At 42.8% G+C, this 17,911-nt stretch overlaps 3 protein-coding genes and 1 non-coding gene across 4 annotated transcripts; 3 read left to right on the top strand and 1 right to left on the bottom strand.

Annotated features, from left to right (window-relative positions):
- The first annotated feature begins 1,483 nt into the window (after positions 1-1,483).
- Positions 1,484-3,407, top strand: LOC102718121 (aldehyde oxidase GLOX-like). Its single transcript, XM_040529131.1, has one exon. It carries the CDS (start codon positions 1,540-1,542, stop codon positions 3,250-3,252), a length of 1,713 nt encoding a protein of 570 aa, XP_040385065.1. The 5' UTR covers positions 1,484-1,539; the 3' UTR covers positions 3,253-3,407.
- Positions 3,285-4,986, top strand: LOC102717843 (angiomotin). The gene has a single exon (XM_040529132.1). The coding sequence runs from the start codon at positions 3,353-3,355 to the stop codon at positions 4,793-4,795; it is 1,443 nt and encodes a 480-aa protein (XP_040385066.1). The 5' UTR covers positions 3,285-3,352; the 3' UTR covers positions 4,796-4,986.
- Positions 4,987-6,984: 1,998 nt separating this feature from the next.
- On the top strand, positions 6,985-7,208 carry LOC121055870. Its single transcript, XR_005812854.1, has one exon. It is a non-coding gene; the product is annotated as a small nucleolar RNA U3 (small nucleolar RNA).
- A 3,284-nt stretch (positions 7,209-10,492) lies between these two features.
- On the bottom strand, positions 10,493-12,291 carry LOC102705571. The gene is made up of 3 exons (XM_040529115.1): positions 11,602-12,291; positions 11,142-11,499; positions 10,493-10,900 (listed from the first exon to the last, which is right to left on the bottom strand). The coding sequence occupies exons 1-3, from the start codon at positions 12,278-12,280 to the stop codon at positions 10,621-10,623; spliced, it is 1,317 nt and encodes a 438-aa protein (XP_040385049.1). The 5' UTR covers positions 12,281-12,291; the 3' UTR covers positions 10,493-10,620.
- Positions 12,292-17,911: the final 5,620 nt, after the last annotated feature.

Genomic DNA, 17,911 nt, shown 5'->3' with positions numbered 1-17,911 from the left:
ACTAGAATGATTTATTATAATATGGAACAAATGGAGTAATATATACAGAACAATAACATCGTTGTTGGATAGGTTTATGAGTGGTCCCAAGTAAGACGTAATAAAATGTGACCTAAATACAATTTATTCTAATGAAAAACATAAGGTATAACAAAGAGATGCTCGGAGGAAATTTATGAAGAGGCTGAGCCCTATGCTAACTTCACTGCAAAATTTGTACTGATCTATTATGCAGGGAGTTAATAACTTTTGGAAGCTTCAATGGTGCATTTAAATCTTATAGAATTCCTTCACAGCTCCTTTCAAAGGGCTACGTACGAAAAGAACCTTTACGTGGATTTCGTGGTAATTGAATTAATTCTTATCGATTTCTTGCATTCCGAATGAGCCCTACTCCATGGCAATTGAGCTAATTAATAAAAAATCTTATAAAATTCATGTATTTCAAAGAAGGCATGGTTTATATTATCAGTTTTCTAACGGTAAGTTCTACCTACTTGAAACCTCAAACCCCTTTCATCAATAGGGCGTGACAGGAAGCAATATAATGTTTACCAGGAGCTTTGCTAACTCCAAACCAACCGGATTCTGTCATGAGAAACATGGATAGATATACCGGCAAAATCAGTTAAACATCATCGATTTGTTTTATTATTTGTGCATCTCTTGGGTTTTAATTGGTACTTGAACCATAATGTTCATAACATGTTTTAGTTTTCAGAAATGTTCAGAACAGTTCATCCTACCTCGATCAGATTCATGTGCACTAGAAAATGAGCTTAATCAGACAAACAGATACTACAGCTGCAAGAGTACACAACAGTGACCATTAACTAATTCCCCCCTCCATTTCCAAATAAAGAAATATAATACTATGTATGATCAGATTGGTAGTACTGCTATTTGTCACATCCAGTACTTTTTAAAAATAGAAGGAGTATATTGAATATAAAATTTTTAGTTTTAACTAGCAGTGTCCAAAAATAAAACTTCCACTCAACAAACCCACAACACATTGTACGTCCAATCACACCAAAACTATAAAATGTAACAGTTGTTATATAATACTCTCTCGTAGAACTAATCTCTCGTTTATTTTTTCCTAACTTAATGGGTCAGATTTATTTATACTATCAAATCAACCCCCAAGATTCTTATACTAACGATAATACTAATAACATAATACTACAACAGAGAGCACCGTAGGTAAGCTCAAAATGTAAACTTCATATTTGTAACTTGTAAGCACTCAAACAGCGCAATGACATATACTTGGTGACCTAAACTGAATTTAAAATTTCAAGTTTTAACCATCAAATGTGAATTCCCTCGAACCACGTCAAACCAAACTGCGAGTAAACATAATTTGAACATTTTAACCGTAAAAAATGCGAATTCTGAATTCCCTCCAACCTCAAACCAAACTTCGACCAAATAGCCCACCACACATTTGTACAAACCCTTGTGTATCAATCAGATCACAGCAACCATGCCAAAGCAAACAGCTTAAAGATCAATCTACATGCATGCAGAGCAACCATGCCAAAGGCAGCAGCTTTCCTCTCCCTCCTCCTGATCACCACCTGCATTGCCCATGGCGCCGGTGACGCCGTTGCGGCTGACCCATGGCAGGAGCCCGACGTGGTTCAGCAGCCTGCAGCCATCGTCCTCACCGGCGAGTGGCAGCTCCTGCACCAGAACACCGGCGTCTCAGCGATGCACATGCAGCTGCTCCCCGGCGACTTCCTCCTCATGTTCGACCGCACGGACTCCGGTCCTTCCAACATCTCCCTTAACGCGCTCTCGCCGTGCGCCGCGTCCACCGCCGCCGGAGGGGGTGGCGGTGTCGGTGCCGTCGACTGCACAGCGCACTCGGTGCTGCTCGACCTCCGGTCGAACACGCTGCGGCCGTACCCGCTCGCCACCAACCCGTGGTGCTCGTCGGCGGCGCTGCTACCAAATGGTACGCTGCTGCAGACCGGTGGCTTCTCCAACGGCGACCGCATCGCGCGCCTCTTTTCCCCGTCGACGGGATGGGTCGACCTCCCGTCGTTCTTGGCCGTCCGGCGGTGGTACGCCACGGACATCCTCCTCGCCGACGGCCGGGTGCTCATCCTCGGCGGCCGGCGGCAGTTCAACTTCGAGTTCTTCCCCCGCGACGACGTGCCACAGCTGACCTTGTTCCCGTTCTTGGATGAGACTACGGACATGGACGCCGAGGACAACCTCTACCCGTTCCTCCACCTCCTCCCCGACGGCACCGTCTTCGCCTTCGCCAACGACCGCGCCGTCGTGTTCGACCCCTACAACCGTGCCCCGCTCCGGCGCCTCCCCGCCATCCCCGGTGGCGTGCCGAGGAACTACCCCTCCTCTGGCTCCTCCGTCCTCCTCCCACTCCGGCCCGAGTCTCCGTCGCACGCCGAGGTGCTTGTCTGCGGCGGCGCGCCCCGCGGCGCGTACCGCCTCGCCCTCCGTAACGGCACGTTCGTCCCGGCCGACCGGACATGCGGGCGGATCGCGCCGACCGACGCGAACCCGGTGTGGGCGATGGAGGAGATGCCTCTGCCGCGCGTCATGGGCGACATGGTTCTGCTCCCCACCGGCGACGTGCTCATCGTGAACGGCGCGGCGGCCGGCACGGCGGGGTGGGAGCTCGGGCGCGAGCCGGTGACCTACCCGGTGCTGTACAAGCCAGACATGCAGCTCGGCGCGCGGTTCGAGGTGCTCGCCGCGTCAACCATACCAAGAATGTACCACTCGTCGGCGACGCTGGACACGTACGGCCGCGTGCTCGTCGGCGGCAGCAACCCGCACGTCGGCTACGTGTTCGCGAACGTGACATACCCAACAGAACTCAGCCTGGAAGCCTTCCTGCCGCCGTACCTCGACGCGCGGCTCGACGGCGTGCGGCCGCAGCTGGTGGCGGCGCCGGCGGAGGTCGTGTACGGGGAGGCGACGGCCGTGAGGTTCGAGGTGCCCGGCGGCGCGGTCTCCGGTGGCCCCGAGGAGGTGCGGGTGGCGGCCGTGGCGCCGGCGTTCGCGACGCACTCCTTCGGGATGAATCAGAGGGTGGTGCCCCTGGCCATGGGCACCGTGGCGCAGCTGGACGCGGGGATCTACGAGGCGCAGGTGGCCGCGCCGCCTTCGCCGGCGGTGGCGCCGCCGGGGTACTACCTGTGGTTCGTGCTCCACGCCGGCGTGCCCAGCACCGCCGCTTGGGTGCGCATGCGGCCGCTCGGTGCAGCGACGTGATAGATGAAGATGACGTGACGACGTGTGAGCCAGTCAACTCCCACCTCTCTCGCTGACTCTCTCTAAAAAAAAAGAAAAAAATGGAAAAAAAAAGAGAGAAATGGTCAACTGCCACCTACCAGTGAGAGTAACACCCCCAGGCTTGTGGATTAATTACAAAAGAGCCCCTCGAGAAGTAGACGAGACGCAGAGAGGTCCATCGATTCGAGATCGCGCAAATCTCACCTCGCCTTCTCCGCCGCCGCCGCCGCCGGCCATGCCACCGTCCCCGGCCGCCGCGGGGGCAGCCTCCCCGTCGAACTCCTCGGCAGCGTCCGCGTCCGAGCCCACCCCGTCTTGGTGGGAGTCGGTGTCGCAGGCGCGGTCCCGCATCCTGGCGCTCTCCTCCATCCTCCCGCCGCCGGCCGATTCCGACGTCGCGGCGCTCGCGGACTCCGACCGCCCCGCCCGCGCTCTGCTGCGGTCCTCCGCCGCCTACGCCGCGCTGTCCGCGGCACTCCGGTCGGGGGGTGGGGCGGACGACCCCGCCTGCCACTGGCTCTACGACACGCTGCTCTCCCCGGACCCCGACCTCCGCCTCGCCGCGCTCGCCTTCCTCCCGCTCCTCTCGTCGCTCTACCTCCTCCGCCTGCCGCCCGCGCTCCCCTCCTCGCTCTCCGGCTTCGAGGCCGTCCTCCTCGCCGTCTACTCCTCCGAGGCCAAGAATCGCCAGGGCAAGCCCGTCCTTGTCCAGGTACCCGACCTCTCCGTCCCCTCCCTTTACCACACGCCGCTTTCCAGCCCCAGCTCGAAGTCCCCTCGCCGGCCGCAGCCGCCGCCGATTCCCCCTCCCGCGGGGAATGTCGTGGTGGGTGTGCTGTCGCCGCCGCTTGAGCCACAGGCGGCGGTGAAGTCGACCAAGCGCGCGGGGATTATTGGAGTTGCCTTCGAGGCGTATTATGCCAAGATTTCGCAGATGCCGCCTGCTTCCAAGGTGGATGCTTGCAATGCCGTGGCGGCGTGGGCGGGGCAGTACTGCAAATGCCGTTTTGAGCTTGATGAAAAGGAGTTGGAGGAGGAGGAGGCAGATTCATTGGGGTCTGTTTCGCCATTGTCATCAGAGGCTGAGAACGGGAAGGCCTTGGAGGAGGAAATGGCAAAGATGCGTGTCAATGGAGACAGCAATGGTCGGAATTGTGGCGAGAGAGAGGGGAGGGTGCCACTCCCGTGGGAGCTTCTGCAGCCGGTGATGAGAGTTCTTGGTCACTGCTTGCTAGCTCCACTGAATCCTACAGAGGTGCGGGACGCTGCAGCAGAAGCCGTGCGGGTTGTCTATGCCCGCTCATGTCATGAGCTTGTGCCACAGGCTATCTTGGCATCCCGTAGCTTGATTGAGCTCGACAAAAGTGCACGCAAGGCTGCCAAGGAAGCTGCCGCAGCAGCTTCTGGGGCAATTGTGCCGGTAGGCACGGCTGGGAGCACTGCGTCGAGCTCTAGGCCAAGCTCCAAGCCAAACACACCAGGCAAGCAGCGGAAGCCTGATGTACTGCTGGTGTCAAAGTGAGGTTGATTGTGTTATATCTTGTAAGATTGTCTGCACTGGTGATAAAAGAGTTCATTTTTCGCATAAGTCTGTCACTGGAATTTCTTTGAGGTCTATGGAAACTAGTGCTTAAAGGTTGACTCTTGTGGCTTGGAAAACCATTGGTTTTAGTATGTAACCAATTCTGTATTGTAAGTTATCTTGTCTTGTTATTTTTTTGCATATAGCTGATGAATTGATATATTTCACATTTATGTTGTAGTGTGCTATCTACTAATGGTTTTTAGTATGCCAATATGTACTCTTTTGTTTTTATGTATTTCTTAGCGAGCATATACTAATTTGATGTTTAGCACAATTACTCGTTTATGGAATTGGCAGCAACATACATTGCAATGTTTCATGTCTTCATGTGACCCTGGGTTTTAAAGAGCACATCAATTGATGTTTTCACATAGTCACATGCTGAAGTTCATGGTAATTTAACCAAATAAGGTTAGAGTAAAAAGCGATAAAGAGTCACTGTGATTGTCACTGTGATTGCTTGCTACCATGAAATGCTTGTTCCATCTCAGTATGCCAAGTCCTAGACCCAAAAATGGAACAAAAGAAAATAAATAGAAAGAAGCAATATTGAGAATGGAGAGTCTGAGAGCTCTAACAATTGTCTGTTTACTTTGCGCGTTTGAGCATATCCCAGTGTAATTAAGTGGATATCTTGACTATAATAACATGGGTTGTTTATTTGGTTATTGCTCCATGTATGAAGTTCTTTAGTAGTTGGGTTGCTGTGGTAAGTGCTAATACATTCCAGCCGAAGGGCATTGCCGATGATCTGTTCTCTCACTTAGGGGATGTTTCTGTTGAATTGAAGACATGGTTTCCCCTCCAATAACTCTGTTTTTTCTAGAGTTGGCCAGTTAGTAATTCAAGATATGACGAACAATGTTGGTGATGTTTAGACTTGAGCCCAAGTAACTGAAGTGAACTGCATTATGATTGCACATGTGATATTTGGTTTACCACAATATTCATAACATCTATATTTTAAGCTTAAGAAATGGAATGGGGTATATATTAACAGTACGATTGCTGTTGCTAACTAAGCATGCTCTCTTTATGTTTGTTGTGTCATGAGCATTTCGATCATTGGGGTTGGACTGGACTGTACCTTGGGTGCAGGCATGCCAATTTGCGTTGCGTCTCTGGTGCGCAACATACAGAACACTGAACATGTTTAATAGAGTTAATATTCTGATGAGTAACTCATGTTTCCTTGTTGCCTATATTTCACGAACTAAACATACTGACTTGTATTTGGTTTGATGCCGACAAAGTGTTTGAGCGAATTCATTTGGCTTTATTTACTTCCGTTGACCATATCTGTTGTATGAAGGTGCTGTTTTCTTAGTTTCAGACCTGGGAAATAACAGCACTGATGAAATATATAATTATATGCATTATTGTCCACATTTCATGCTGGATGAGAACGTTCAATTGGAGCAGGTTTCACAAAACCGTTCGCCTATGGATCCATGAGTTGTGAAAGTTTGGATGATAAAGTTTATAATGCATCTTTGTCAGTTGTCATATGATTTTCCATGGTCTGAAATTCTGAATTGCTGCTCACATCTGAACTTCTGGAGTTGATGATTCCAATCTTTACTACTCTGCATATAAATTATAGGGTATATAATATATATTTTTTAAAAAAAACTCAAACTTGGTAGATTCATATTTCAAAGAGCTTTCATAAACATTGATTCTACGGCAATTTTTGACGTAAAGGTTCCATAGATATTATCGATACTCCTACATTGTATGCACAATAAAGGATCAAAGTCTTATCTTAAAGGCGTTTTCTTTTTTCTTTAGAAAAAAAAGAAAGATCCATATCTTTTTATGGAGGAAGTACTACTTAGGATTGATTTCATCCAAAGTTTGCTTCTTTACTGCTATTTGAAAGTTTTTACTTTTTACGCAAAGCGACGGAGCTCCTTTTCTTTTGTTGAGATGGAAAAATAGGAAAACTCAAACTCGCCAGCAAACCTGCTCCGAGGGGATGTGAAGGTGGGCCTCAATAACTTGGAGAGAATTTTTATACGGGCCAGGCCTATTCCGCTGCCAGCGAAGCGCTACCAATTAGTACCACCTCGCTGGTTTTGGACAGACGACTGCTGCTTATAAGCTAGAGCCTGGGGTCTTGTGGCACGACCTTACTTGAACAGGATCTGTTCTATAGGCTCGTACGGTTGCATCCTTTACTACGAAGGAGGCAAGCACTCATGTCTGGTTGATGACACATGACCTCTGGGCCTGAGCGTGATTAACGGCCAGGGGATGCGCTGCGATCGGGGCCATCTGACGGCTGTTGAGGATCGCTCCTGCCTGGAATCATTCCTGTGCAGAGACTCCCATGATTTTTTATTTGGTTTTCTGTGTTTAATTATCAGTTTAGCTCTCAAACTTCTTTTGCTGATCAACTCTGCTAAGCATGCCTATCTTCTTCTATTGGTTCTCTGTCCTTGTGCCTGCCTGGCAGATTACTATTTTCTTCTTAACTGTAAAAAAACTCTCCATTCTAGTCCCGATGGTCACAAAAAATACCACCATATTTTTTTTACCCCAGTAGAAAATTGATCGGATGCACAGATCTACTGTGCAAGGAAAGGAGATTAGACATGGAATAGTGGTCACCTATGTTCCATGAATATGAAATACTGGAATTCTAAAATCATCGATACGTCGATACAACTTATATATGTGTTTCTGTACAAAGACATAAAAGAGAGCAAATATCCTGTTAGAAGAATCTAATTATATATGGTTATCTATGTTTCACGAATATGAAATACTGGAATTTTAAAAATCATCGATACGTCGATACAACTTATATATATATATATATATATATATATATATATATATATATATATATATATATATATATATATATATATATATATATATGTTTCTGCGCCTTAGACATAAAAAAGATCAACTACCCTGTTAGAGGAATCTAATTTTATAGATTACCATAACAAATGAACATTAAGACAGTTAGGCAATTTTGGACCCAAAACGAGTTTAAAATACCGGCCCGTGGCTGCATTTAATACAGAGGACATAACCACCTGAGGCTGCGGTTTCATTTGCAACTTGTGGTTTCAATTTGAACCTTTTTGATTTAAAAGGAAAACCATTTTTTTTGTTGCACTCTGATTTGTAGACTAGTTTCAGTGAGAGTTTTATGGGCAATAAATAGGATGCTATGTAGACATTTTTGATGATGTGCTAAGTATTAATAAAGAGAGAGATGAAATGGTATCATAGAGATAAAACCTTCTATGCACGGTTATCTAGACACCTTCTTCTGTCTGGCATGTAACCTAGTAAACAACAATAGATAAAACTATGCATTGAGAGGGGTGTTTTCTTCTAGTTTCAAACTTTTTAGATGACATGTCACTCTAGGTAATCGTGTCCATGAAACTTACATTGAGGATGGCCTAGGTACTCCCTCTATGTTCTTTCATATGACACCGTTGACTTTTGGATCTATGTTTCACCGTTCGTCTTATTCAAAAATTTTATTCAAATATGTAAAATTATAAGTCATACTTAAAGTTTCTATAATAATAAATCAAATTATAACAAAATAATTAATAATTAAACAATTTTAAATAAGATGAATATTAAAACGTAAATATAAAAGTCAATGGCATCATATAAAAATATGGAGGGGAATATTTTTTTCCCTAAATGGTTATTGGTAACAAAGCATTGGATCCTAGAGAATCATATGAATGTCCCAATCTATATAAGTTTGAGAAAATTTAACATGATGTCTAACCTCATGAAAAGTCTTATGTGACTATTTATCTCTTTTCAAAGTCCCACGTTTACCTGTAGTCTACTCTGCAAACAACAAATTCTATACCCACCACCACTATTGTTTCTTAGAAGAGTATAGAAATATAGTAATATTTGCAACACAAAACAAAATACATATAAAAATAATATACTAAATAGTGGATTAATGAAACTAACTTGGTATTGCGGATGGTAGTACTTTTTTTAAAAAAATAAATTTAGTTAAATTTAAAGATTTTTAACTCAGAGCAAATTTAAAGTGATTTATAAAATGAAATGGAGGGAGAAGTTTTTTGCATGAAATAGACTGGTTAAAAGTTTAAAAACGTGACAACAAAAATCCAAAATCACCATCCGAAAAGAAAACGGCCCAGGAAGAGGTTGCTTCAAATTTTGTTACCACCAGTATCCCCCCTGCAATACCAGGCATCTTAGCTCAATAATCCATGGCATATGTTAATCCTGTGAGTTGTGACAAACAATTTAATCTGTCGATGACATTGTACGGCAAAGGCAGCTAGTTAAGCACTAACTAATGAAAGTTCCTGAACCATTTTATGTGAAATTGCATATAAGTACCTAAATAAATTCTAGATCTACTGCATACTTGACTTTTTTAAACAAATCAAGTTGAATCATAATAGTCTACCACAACCACACCCTGACATGACATAGCGTTCGAATCACGTTGTTTGCTGCATCCAAACGAACAAAAACAGGCAACTTGAGGACACTCATCTGTCTTCTTTAAGCTGTCTTGCTAAATGACATTCTTGCTGTAAAATTGTCTGTTGACGTTTGTCCAGTTTTGTAGTGAACAGATCAGGCCACAAGAATACCAGATTAACAATGGTTTAGTGAACAATCTTGAATCTGATGATATGTGTGCTCTCTTTGTTTGGAATCAGCTTGTGCAACTTGTCGTCCACAAGCAGACAACCTCAGAATATGATCGACTAAAATACAGGTATAATCTCCATTACCTCTACTGCTTTGTGCTTAACCTATATGGATTAGAGGAATTTTTATATATAGAGCTGCATAATTAAGGAGCAGCATTTGCTAGGGATCGGTACTATACTTGCATTTAGTAATACATTGAGTTGGATGTAGCTGGATGCAGGGTAGCCTCTCCAGGGGAATAGTGTAAGGGTTAACAGTTCATTGCTTCTTCCAAAGTAGCTGTTTGTTCTTAACCTTTTGTCCAGCTGCTTCTTCCAAGAACCTGAAATGCTCGTGGGGGTAAGCATCTGATCACACAGAGACAAAAAAATGTCTGCTTTGACAATGGTTTTGTACTTATGTTAGATCTTGGAAGCAAGCATAGTCACTGTTTTTGGTATCTATCTCATGGCCCTGTTCTCATCCTGTGCCTGCCGACCTTAAATAGCACAATTTGTCAAATTTGAATGACACATGTGGTTTTGGCTACTGTAGTGATCTGTATGAAGCTCTAGGAAACGGTTTTTAGCACACGGGTGTGTGCTTGCATGTTATCTAAATAGTCATCAAAAAATATAAAAAAATTTAACAAGATAGATTAATATGAGTTATATCACTCCACAACATGCAAGTTTAAATTCAACTTTTACAAGTTGTAGCAAAAAAAACAAGCAAAACTGAAACTAAGTATACGTATATTCATAATTGTTTTTTTAATTTAAACTTACATGTTTGGTGGAGTGATATAACTCATATTAAACTATTTTATTAAATTTTTTCATATTTTTAATGACTATTTAGATGACATGCAAGCAACGGGTGTACATGCACCCGTGTGCTAAAAAACTGCATCCCTCGCTACGTGCAGAGAAAATTAGACAACAGAAAGATTTGCACTTTTCGGGCAGATCTTTGCATTATGATCTGACGATGAACATGAAGTAATTAAACATGCTAAAACCTAGAACAGGGGGACATTAGAGCAGAAACAGTGGCAAAATCTCTACTAGTAGTAGTTTTTTTTTTTTGACTTAATAGCCACTGTATATGACTACAAAGCAAGGCAGAATAGCTCTGGGACTGGACACAAACAGTTCATCCAAATCTGAGTAAACCCCTTCTGAGCAGCTACTGACAGAGTCACAATCAAACTCCTCTGAAGAACTGCTGCTGCTGCCGATCTTCTTCACCCTGCCGGCGACCACCCTGCACACCAACATTGCCCTCTTCTCGCCGTCCGAGGACACCTCCGCCGTGTCGTGCGCCCGGCCGCTCGTCGCCATTGTCGCGATCCTTCCATTCCCATCCACCCTGATGATTTTTTTTTGGCTTGTCAAACAACTTATAATTCAATAAAATGTTCTTCAAAAAATATTTACTTGACACTCATGGTCTCACTGACATGTGGGTCCGGACCCACCGTGTCAGTGAGACAATAAGAAATTTTGCAAATATACAGTAACCTATTATGAATTTATGGTAAGGAATTAATTCTTTCTTTGATTCTGAAGAAAAAGAAGAACTTGAGAGCTCTGAACATTTGGTTCAGTACCTGAACCCATCCTTGATAATGGCGCAGAGTTTGCACTGCGCCGGCGACGTGGAGCCGCAGCAGAGGGCGGTGCCGCCGGCGAGGCCGAGGGAGCAGGTGAAGGTGGTGCAGTGGAACCTGAGGAGCTCGTTGCCGTCGGCGACGCACCTGGGGTTCTTCTTGGCCTCGTCGCTGGCACAGCTCGCCTTCTCCTTGACGAGCTCCTTGTACTGCTCGAACTTCTTGATGGTCTTGTCGGAGCTCTGCACCTTGAGTATCCTCTCGATCTTGCACACCGGCCCGTTCTTCTTGAGCCAGCTCGACTGGAAGATGATCTCCACGATGTTCCTGCTCGTGTCATCCGCCCCAAGCTCTGAAACTGCAACCAGATCGATTCTTGTCACTGCGTTTTCTTGCTGAATTGTCACAGAAAAATCGAAGGATTCGGTGAGAGTTTTGGTTGCTTTTGAGATGATGCTACCTGCGTGCCTGGTGGCTCGGTGGAGCTCGAGGGAGTCGGGCTTGACGAAGACCTCGTCGCAGTCTGAGCAGGGGAAGGCGGCGGCGAGGCTGCGGGGGTCGAGCACCGAGTGGCACTGGAGGTAGCAGCCGGAGAGCTTCCTGATCTGCATCGCCCTGAAGGAGCCGCCGAGCGAGGACAGCGGCGACGACAGAGCCGACGGCGGCGAGGTCGTCGTCGACGAGCTGCTGGTGGTGGTGGCGGTGGTCGCCGTCACCGACGTCGCCGCCGTCATCACGGAGTTGAACGACGACGACGCGGAGACGACGGCGCCGCCCGCGGCGGAGTCGCCGTGGTCGGGCGCCATCAGCGACCTGCTCGACGTGCTGCCGCCGTCGCCGCGCGCGCGGCTGCTGCTGCTCCGGCGCCGGCTTGGCCTTCCCCTGCTCGACACCGAGCTCTCCTTGGTGCTGCAGATGGATCCCGCGCAGGTGATGCTCCTCTTCTTCTTCGTCTTCTTGCCACCGCCGCCATTCTTGCCTTCTCCTCCCACTGGTTGCAGGCTTCTGCTCCTGCAGGAGGAGGAAGACGACGAGTAGAACCCCATGGTCCCCCAGCTCCTAACTCTGCTCATCTTCTTGCCACTCTTGTCTTGATCTCTGGCTGCATTAGCTTCCATTGGAGAAGAAGAAGGAGCCATTTTTATCTACGATTGTTTGGTTGCTGAAATGAGGGGGAGTGTGTCACTATGTCTAGCTAATTAAGAACTTGTTTGAGCAAAGACAGCTTAGCTTTAGGGCTCCATTACCCCATGATTAGTTTAACAATAGTGACCTTAATGAAGCTTAGCTTTTGGTAAAACTGTAATGTAGTGCTGGGGTGGTGGGAATGAATGAAAAGACACACAATGCACACAAATGCCAAGGAGAAGAGAAAAAAAGGGATCTTTATGTGTGGTTGCAGCATGGGCATGCACAAGCTTGCCATCATGCTCCCAATATATGCTGAGTTATGACCATGTGATTGATCACATATTATTTGATCATCTGTTTTCATCACTGCATTTTTAGTGCCTGATTGGTCGATCTACAATTTATAAGTCGAAAAAGTTCTCAACGAAAAGCAACTAAGAAAAAAATTGTGCTGAGTTTGAGATGAAAAAACTTTAGAAAATTAATTAATATATTGTTTAAAGCAACTGTTCTATAAATTTGCTAAACTCTCTCTTACTCTAGAATTAAGCATCAAAATTTAAATTTTGCAGTGGTTAATAACCCCGAAATATCCTTAAAAAGAATTGTTTGACTGAATTCTGAACATCGATCATTCTGAGTGTGACAGTTCGAATTTCAGCCGAAAGAATGCTCGCAAGATGCTATTCTGATCCTAGGGTGATTTGTCTTTTTCATGGAAAAAGTCAATTAACATATTAGAAATAAAAAAATTTATGAGTAAAAAATTTATATATGTATTTGTAACAATATAAACGCTAAGACTGAAAAATAAACTTTGATGAAAAAACTTAAAATCAACTTTAAATTTAATGTTAAAAATTTAAATTTTGGCTTAAAAGCATATGCAAAAGCAAAAAGATTAAGGCGAAGGAGATCATCAATGGAATGATTGGTGCAGGTTGATATGGATTATTTTGGTTAATCTCAATCTCATATGAGTTTTTAGCGGTTACTGTGCGGTCAAAAGGAGTGCAAAGAAAGGATTAGACAGGGGAGTCAGGTAACTAATTATGCAGTGTAGATAAGCTAGCTTGATCAGTTTCCTAAAAAGCACTGCTGCTGCACTGCTCACAATCATTAGCACTCCTGCAGATTTCTTCTTCGGAAGATCGTTAGCGTCGCAGATTTGTACCCTCGTATTTTTGCTTTCAGTCCCGTTATACGTACCATTCAATCCTACTACCTACGTACAACTAAATCACTGTAACCATTGATTACATAAAAGATGTTAAGTGAGTGGCATTGCAGCCGTTAGATGGTTAAGTCGTACGTAAGTCGGATGGTTGAGTCATATGTATAGTAATTTTCTTTTGCTTCTATTTATACTTATAAGTTAAAATATATTTCAATTCTAAATTTGGATTTTATTTTAATGTTTTTATATACTTTATTTTTTACTTTTAGATCACTAAGAATATATTTATATATAATTTTATTTATAACTTATTTTTTATTTACAAATATGTTGTTTAGCTTTTTATCTTAAAAAAGCGAAACAATAACCCCTTTAGATTTGGAACGGCTAATCTGTCTACTACTGCTACTCTAGCCTGTTTCTAGCTAGTCTGTCACTGCGTGATTTTGTCTTGGATTGGCGCACGCGATGCGGCGATGATGATTAGGACCTGATTTGGTATGAGTTCATCAGTGTGATACGGTCATCGCGTGCAGATCTTGGGTGTGGATAGATCCTGGCCGTCCACGGCAGAACGGACGGAGCAGAAGCGCTGCTTGGGCCGCAGACAGGATCCGCGATGCATGGCAGAGAATCGATCAATCTCGACCGTTCATCACACGAAACGGACGGCCCACGTCTGCCGCGGACAGGCTCTCCGTCACGAGTCCGTCCTCTGTTCCTGGGCCCACGTGTCAGCGTCCAATGGCACCTACAACTCTCGCGCCACGTGTCGCGTTTCCGTTGGTGCATTTTTACTGTACAACTCTACAGTGGTTAAACTGCAGGTTAAAAAAAAGGCTTTGATAGTTGACATTTTTTTTCCCTTGTTCAAATTAAAATGGCATGGCACACGAGAGAATGGGAGGTGTTGAAACGACTTTAATTTGAGAAGAGGAACAAAGTTACAAAAGAAAAATTAAAGCCTTTTGACATACACTACCCATGTTAGGAGTATAAAGAAAAGCCAATCGCTCGCATGCAACCAAGAACATTTGAACATGCATGAGCGCGTGCTTCCAACGATTAGTATACTCATCCATGTTAGTGTTACTTGATCTTAGAGAAACTGTTATCTCCCCCTCGAATACTTATTTTTTTTATATTGGACACTCTTAATTTCTTATCTATGTTTTGACTATTCATTTTATTGAAAAGAGCTTTTTTTACTATTCCTGAAAAAGTATCTCAAGGCAACACACTTTTTAGTGTAAAAAGTGTGGTAATTTGAGGTAAAAAAATTTGTACTAAAATTTTTGGTATCTTGAGATACTTTTTAAGGATGATAAAGAAACCCATAAAAATTATCTGATTATTAATTATTTTGTTATAATGTATTTCATCATTAAACATTTTAAGTATAATTTATAATTTTTATATTTACACAAAATTTAGAATAATATAAATGATTCAATATAGATTTAAAAGCGAATGACGCCGAATAAATAAATAGAAAAGAGTGCAACCAAATTATTTTTTCAAGACGAGAGCATGTGCAATACAGAATACCAATACTCTAGTATAAGAGATTGATGAATATTTATTGGGACTATTTGGACCAGCTAGAGAGTGGACTAGTGGCTAATCATATACTACCTGGGGAGACTCTGACAATACAATCATGTTGTATTTGAACGTGTACGCAATAATGCATATACTGATCTGATACGTCCACGATGGGAGATACAATCATTCAGTATTTGAATGTTTGGAGCGCGAGAACGTCTCTCTTATTTTATTTTTTACGAAAACCATACTACTGGTTTGGTGAAATTCCTTCATTTCAAATAGCCACTAGGACGAAAGAGCAGCGAGTAATTAAAGTATGACTTAAACTATAATTTTAAACTAAACAACATTGCCCAATGCGACATATATATAATTAACAATGTATTCATTCCGATCTATATTATAAAACTTTCTAGATTTGTCTAAATTCTTTCATGTATCAAAGTATATGTTTTGTATATGTGTCTACATTTTTTAGCACATATATAAATCTAAAAAAGACAAAAATAAATTCATAAAGGGAAATATGACTTAAAAAACATACCACTCGCATCATTCAGGGCTTCAGGCTGGAGTCCAATGAGGTTTTTCTATCCTATTAGGCCCAGAATGATCAATCATTCTCCCAGTCCAGCCCATGATTATCTGGGCCAGTTAACTGTTATCAACATAGGCGAGCTTTTAGTGCCTTCTAATGGCCTGACAGGCCCGTGAATTATTAAAAAATGGCATGTATCCGTCTGATCTGAGGTGCCTGTTTGCCACTCGCTCTCGCTTGACAAATCTGGAGGAATTTGTCTATTTATTTTTTAAAAGACTTTATGAAAGCATACTTTAGAAGTGTCAAAGTATTACTGTTCTATATCTCCAACACCCCTTGGAAGTTATTTTTTTCTATAAAAAAACTGTTCTAAAAAAACGTTTTTATATGGCATGGCATACAACCAGTGTGACAGAGGAGGAACAACATAGCGTACTTTTCGTAGATTGTCCCATCTGTCCTTACATAGTATGTTTTCAGGCTCTCATTAGAAACCTACAAAATAAGCCAGATGACGAAATACATATACCTAGTATACTATAGAAGATCATAACATAAACGATTCAATAGATTTGGATTACTTTCTTACATATCTACTCATGTGATACTTCATCGTATGATTTGTATATGATCCATATAGAGATCTTTCATATAAATCTAAAAAGCCGTATGCTTTGGAAGAAGCCCGTACAGTCTAGGAAGGGGCTTTTTGAGGAGAAAAAAAAATCTAATTCAACCGATATGCCCTTAGGCACAACTATACATAACATGATTCTCTTCTGACATGAGAATTTATTTTATTTTTTGATTAAAAAAACTCTCTTATGGAGAGGGGCAAAGGACCACCTGCAAAATTACCGCCACACGCACATTCCTCCGTCACTTATCTTAAGTTTTTTACTCAAACTTTTGTATATATTTAAATATATATAAATAAAAAAAATTCAAATCCAGAGTACCTAGTTGCGGACATAAATAGTTTCTAATATTAATTTATAAACACTGATTGATTTTGAATGGAACAATTTTTTTGGTTACAAATATTTAATGTTTAGAATAAGCTTTTTCCGACGATCAGTAAATAATTCTTAAATGCTTATTTAAAGTACATATATTTATCTCAAAAAGTAATTATAAGATTTTCTGAATCTTTTCTGACATGAAACTAATGGCTTTGATTTTAGAAGCTTTATTAAATTTTATCCTAAACACCAAATATTTAGGAGCACAGTGAGCAGTTTTGTACTCTCCAGACTTGGTCAATCCTACAGAAATGCTGCCTTGGTTAACATATCAGCACACATGCAGAAATGGGACACATAATGGAACGGATTAATTGTATTTAGATAACCAGTCACTAGCAAGTAGCTAGAAGCCATAATTAAGCATATGACACACGCATGAAACTGTGCAGGTAATGGCAGATCGAGAATCACACGACAAAGACGAGCACATGCATGGATCCTTGCGATGATCGAGACCTAGCGCTATTTCAAGACGATCACCATTTTCTAATGTTTCAGAAGCTAATTAATCTCATATATATTTAACTAATATGATGCTTCATGTATATATAAACCAATTTAGTTTTACGTAGAATGCAACATCATCAATAGCAAACTAACCAAACACAAACACCCAACCAATCTCGCAGGTTTGCCAAAAAATTGGTAAGATTAGCTAGGATCAATAATCTCGATTAGCTAGGATCAATAATCTCGCGATGATCACACGGTCGTCGAAGTTGCAATGGCACTTTCATCGATGGACTCACTCCTGTCCTGGCAGCTGAAAGACTCCTTTCATCTGATCATCTCTCTCTAGTTAGCTAGCTAAGATCTCCTCTGCATGTGTAATGATCATGACAAAACTGAAATTATCAAATTAAAGGAAACTTGCAAAAAATATACCTGTTACACATGCAACAGTTGATCTACGAGAGACTATGAACTTTGTCCTTTGAGATGGTCCGAAAGATGGAGAATTAATCAATTGGGACACATCTATGCATCTTCTCTGCATGCATGGTCCCGGCAGATCGATTCAGAGAAAAAAGTTGCAGAAATAAAGGTAGCACAAGCAAGCTAACTAGGTCACCATGAGAGAGAATATTAAGCTTAAGAGTACAATTGCACCTTTAATTTCTTTAGTAACCAACAGCTAACTGCAGCTCCCAAAGGTAATCATGAGATCACACAGAGTTGGAAGCTACCAGGCAAGTAAGATCAGTGGATATATATTATATATGTGCCATATATATGTTCATCAATCATATCTTTGGTAATCATTTTTGTATGCAGTATGTATGCTAAAATTTAAAACCTACTGCAAATTGTGCATATATATGAAGCCAAGAACCGGCCTAGCTAGCTA

Source organism: Oryza brachyantha, chromosome 11 (genome assembly GCF_000231095.2).
Source record: "Oryza brachyantha chromosome 11, ObraRS2, whole genome shotgun sequence".
Classification (NCBI taxonomy): Eukaryota; Viridiplantae; Streptophyta; class Magnoliopsida; order Poales; family Poaceae; genus Oryza; species Oryza brachyantha.
Note: the sequence above shows the minus strand (reverse complement) of the source record. Positions and strands in the feature narration are given on the sequence as shown.

Excerpts from the sequence above, each read along its gene's own strand:
- LOC102718121 (XM_040529131.1), top strand. The coding sequence starts at position 1,540 with ATGCCAAAGGCAGCAGCTTTCCTCTCCCTCCTCCTGATCACCACCTGC.
- LOC102705571 (XM_040529115.1), bottom strand. The coding sequence starts at position 12,280 with ATGGCTCCTTCTTCTTCTCCAATGGAAGCTAATGCAGCCAGAGATCAA. Across the intron at positions 11,500-11,601 it reads CCGAGCCACCAGGCACGCAG|TTTCAGAGCTTGGGGCGGAT; the intron begins GTAGCATCATCT and ends ATCTGGTTGCAG. Across the intron at positions 10,901-11,141 it reads ATTATCAAGGATGGGTTCAG|GGTGGATGGGAATGGAAGGA; the intron begins GTACTGAACCAA and ends AAAAATCATCAG.
- LOC102717843 (XM_040529132.1), top strand. The coding sequence starts at position 3,353 with ATGGTCAACTGCCACCTACCAGTGAGAGTAACACCCCCAGGCTTGTGG.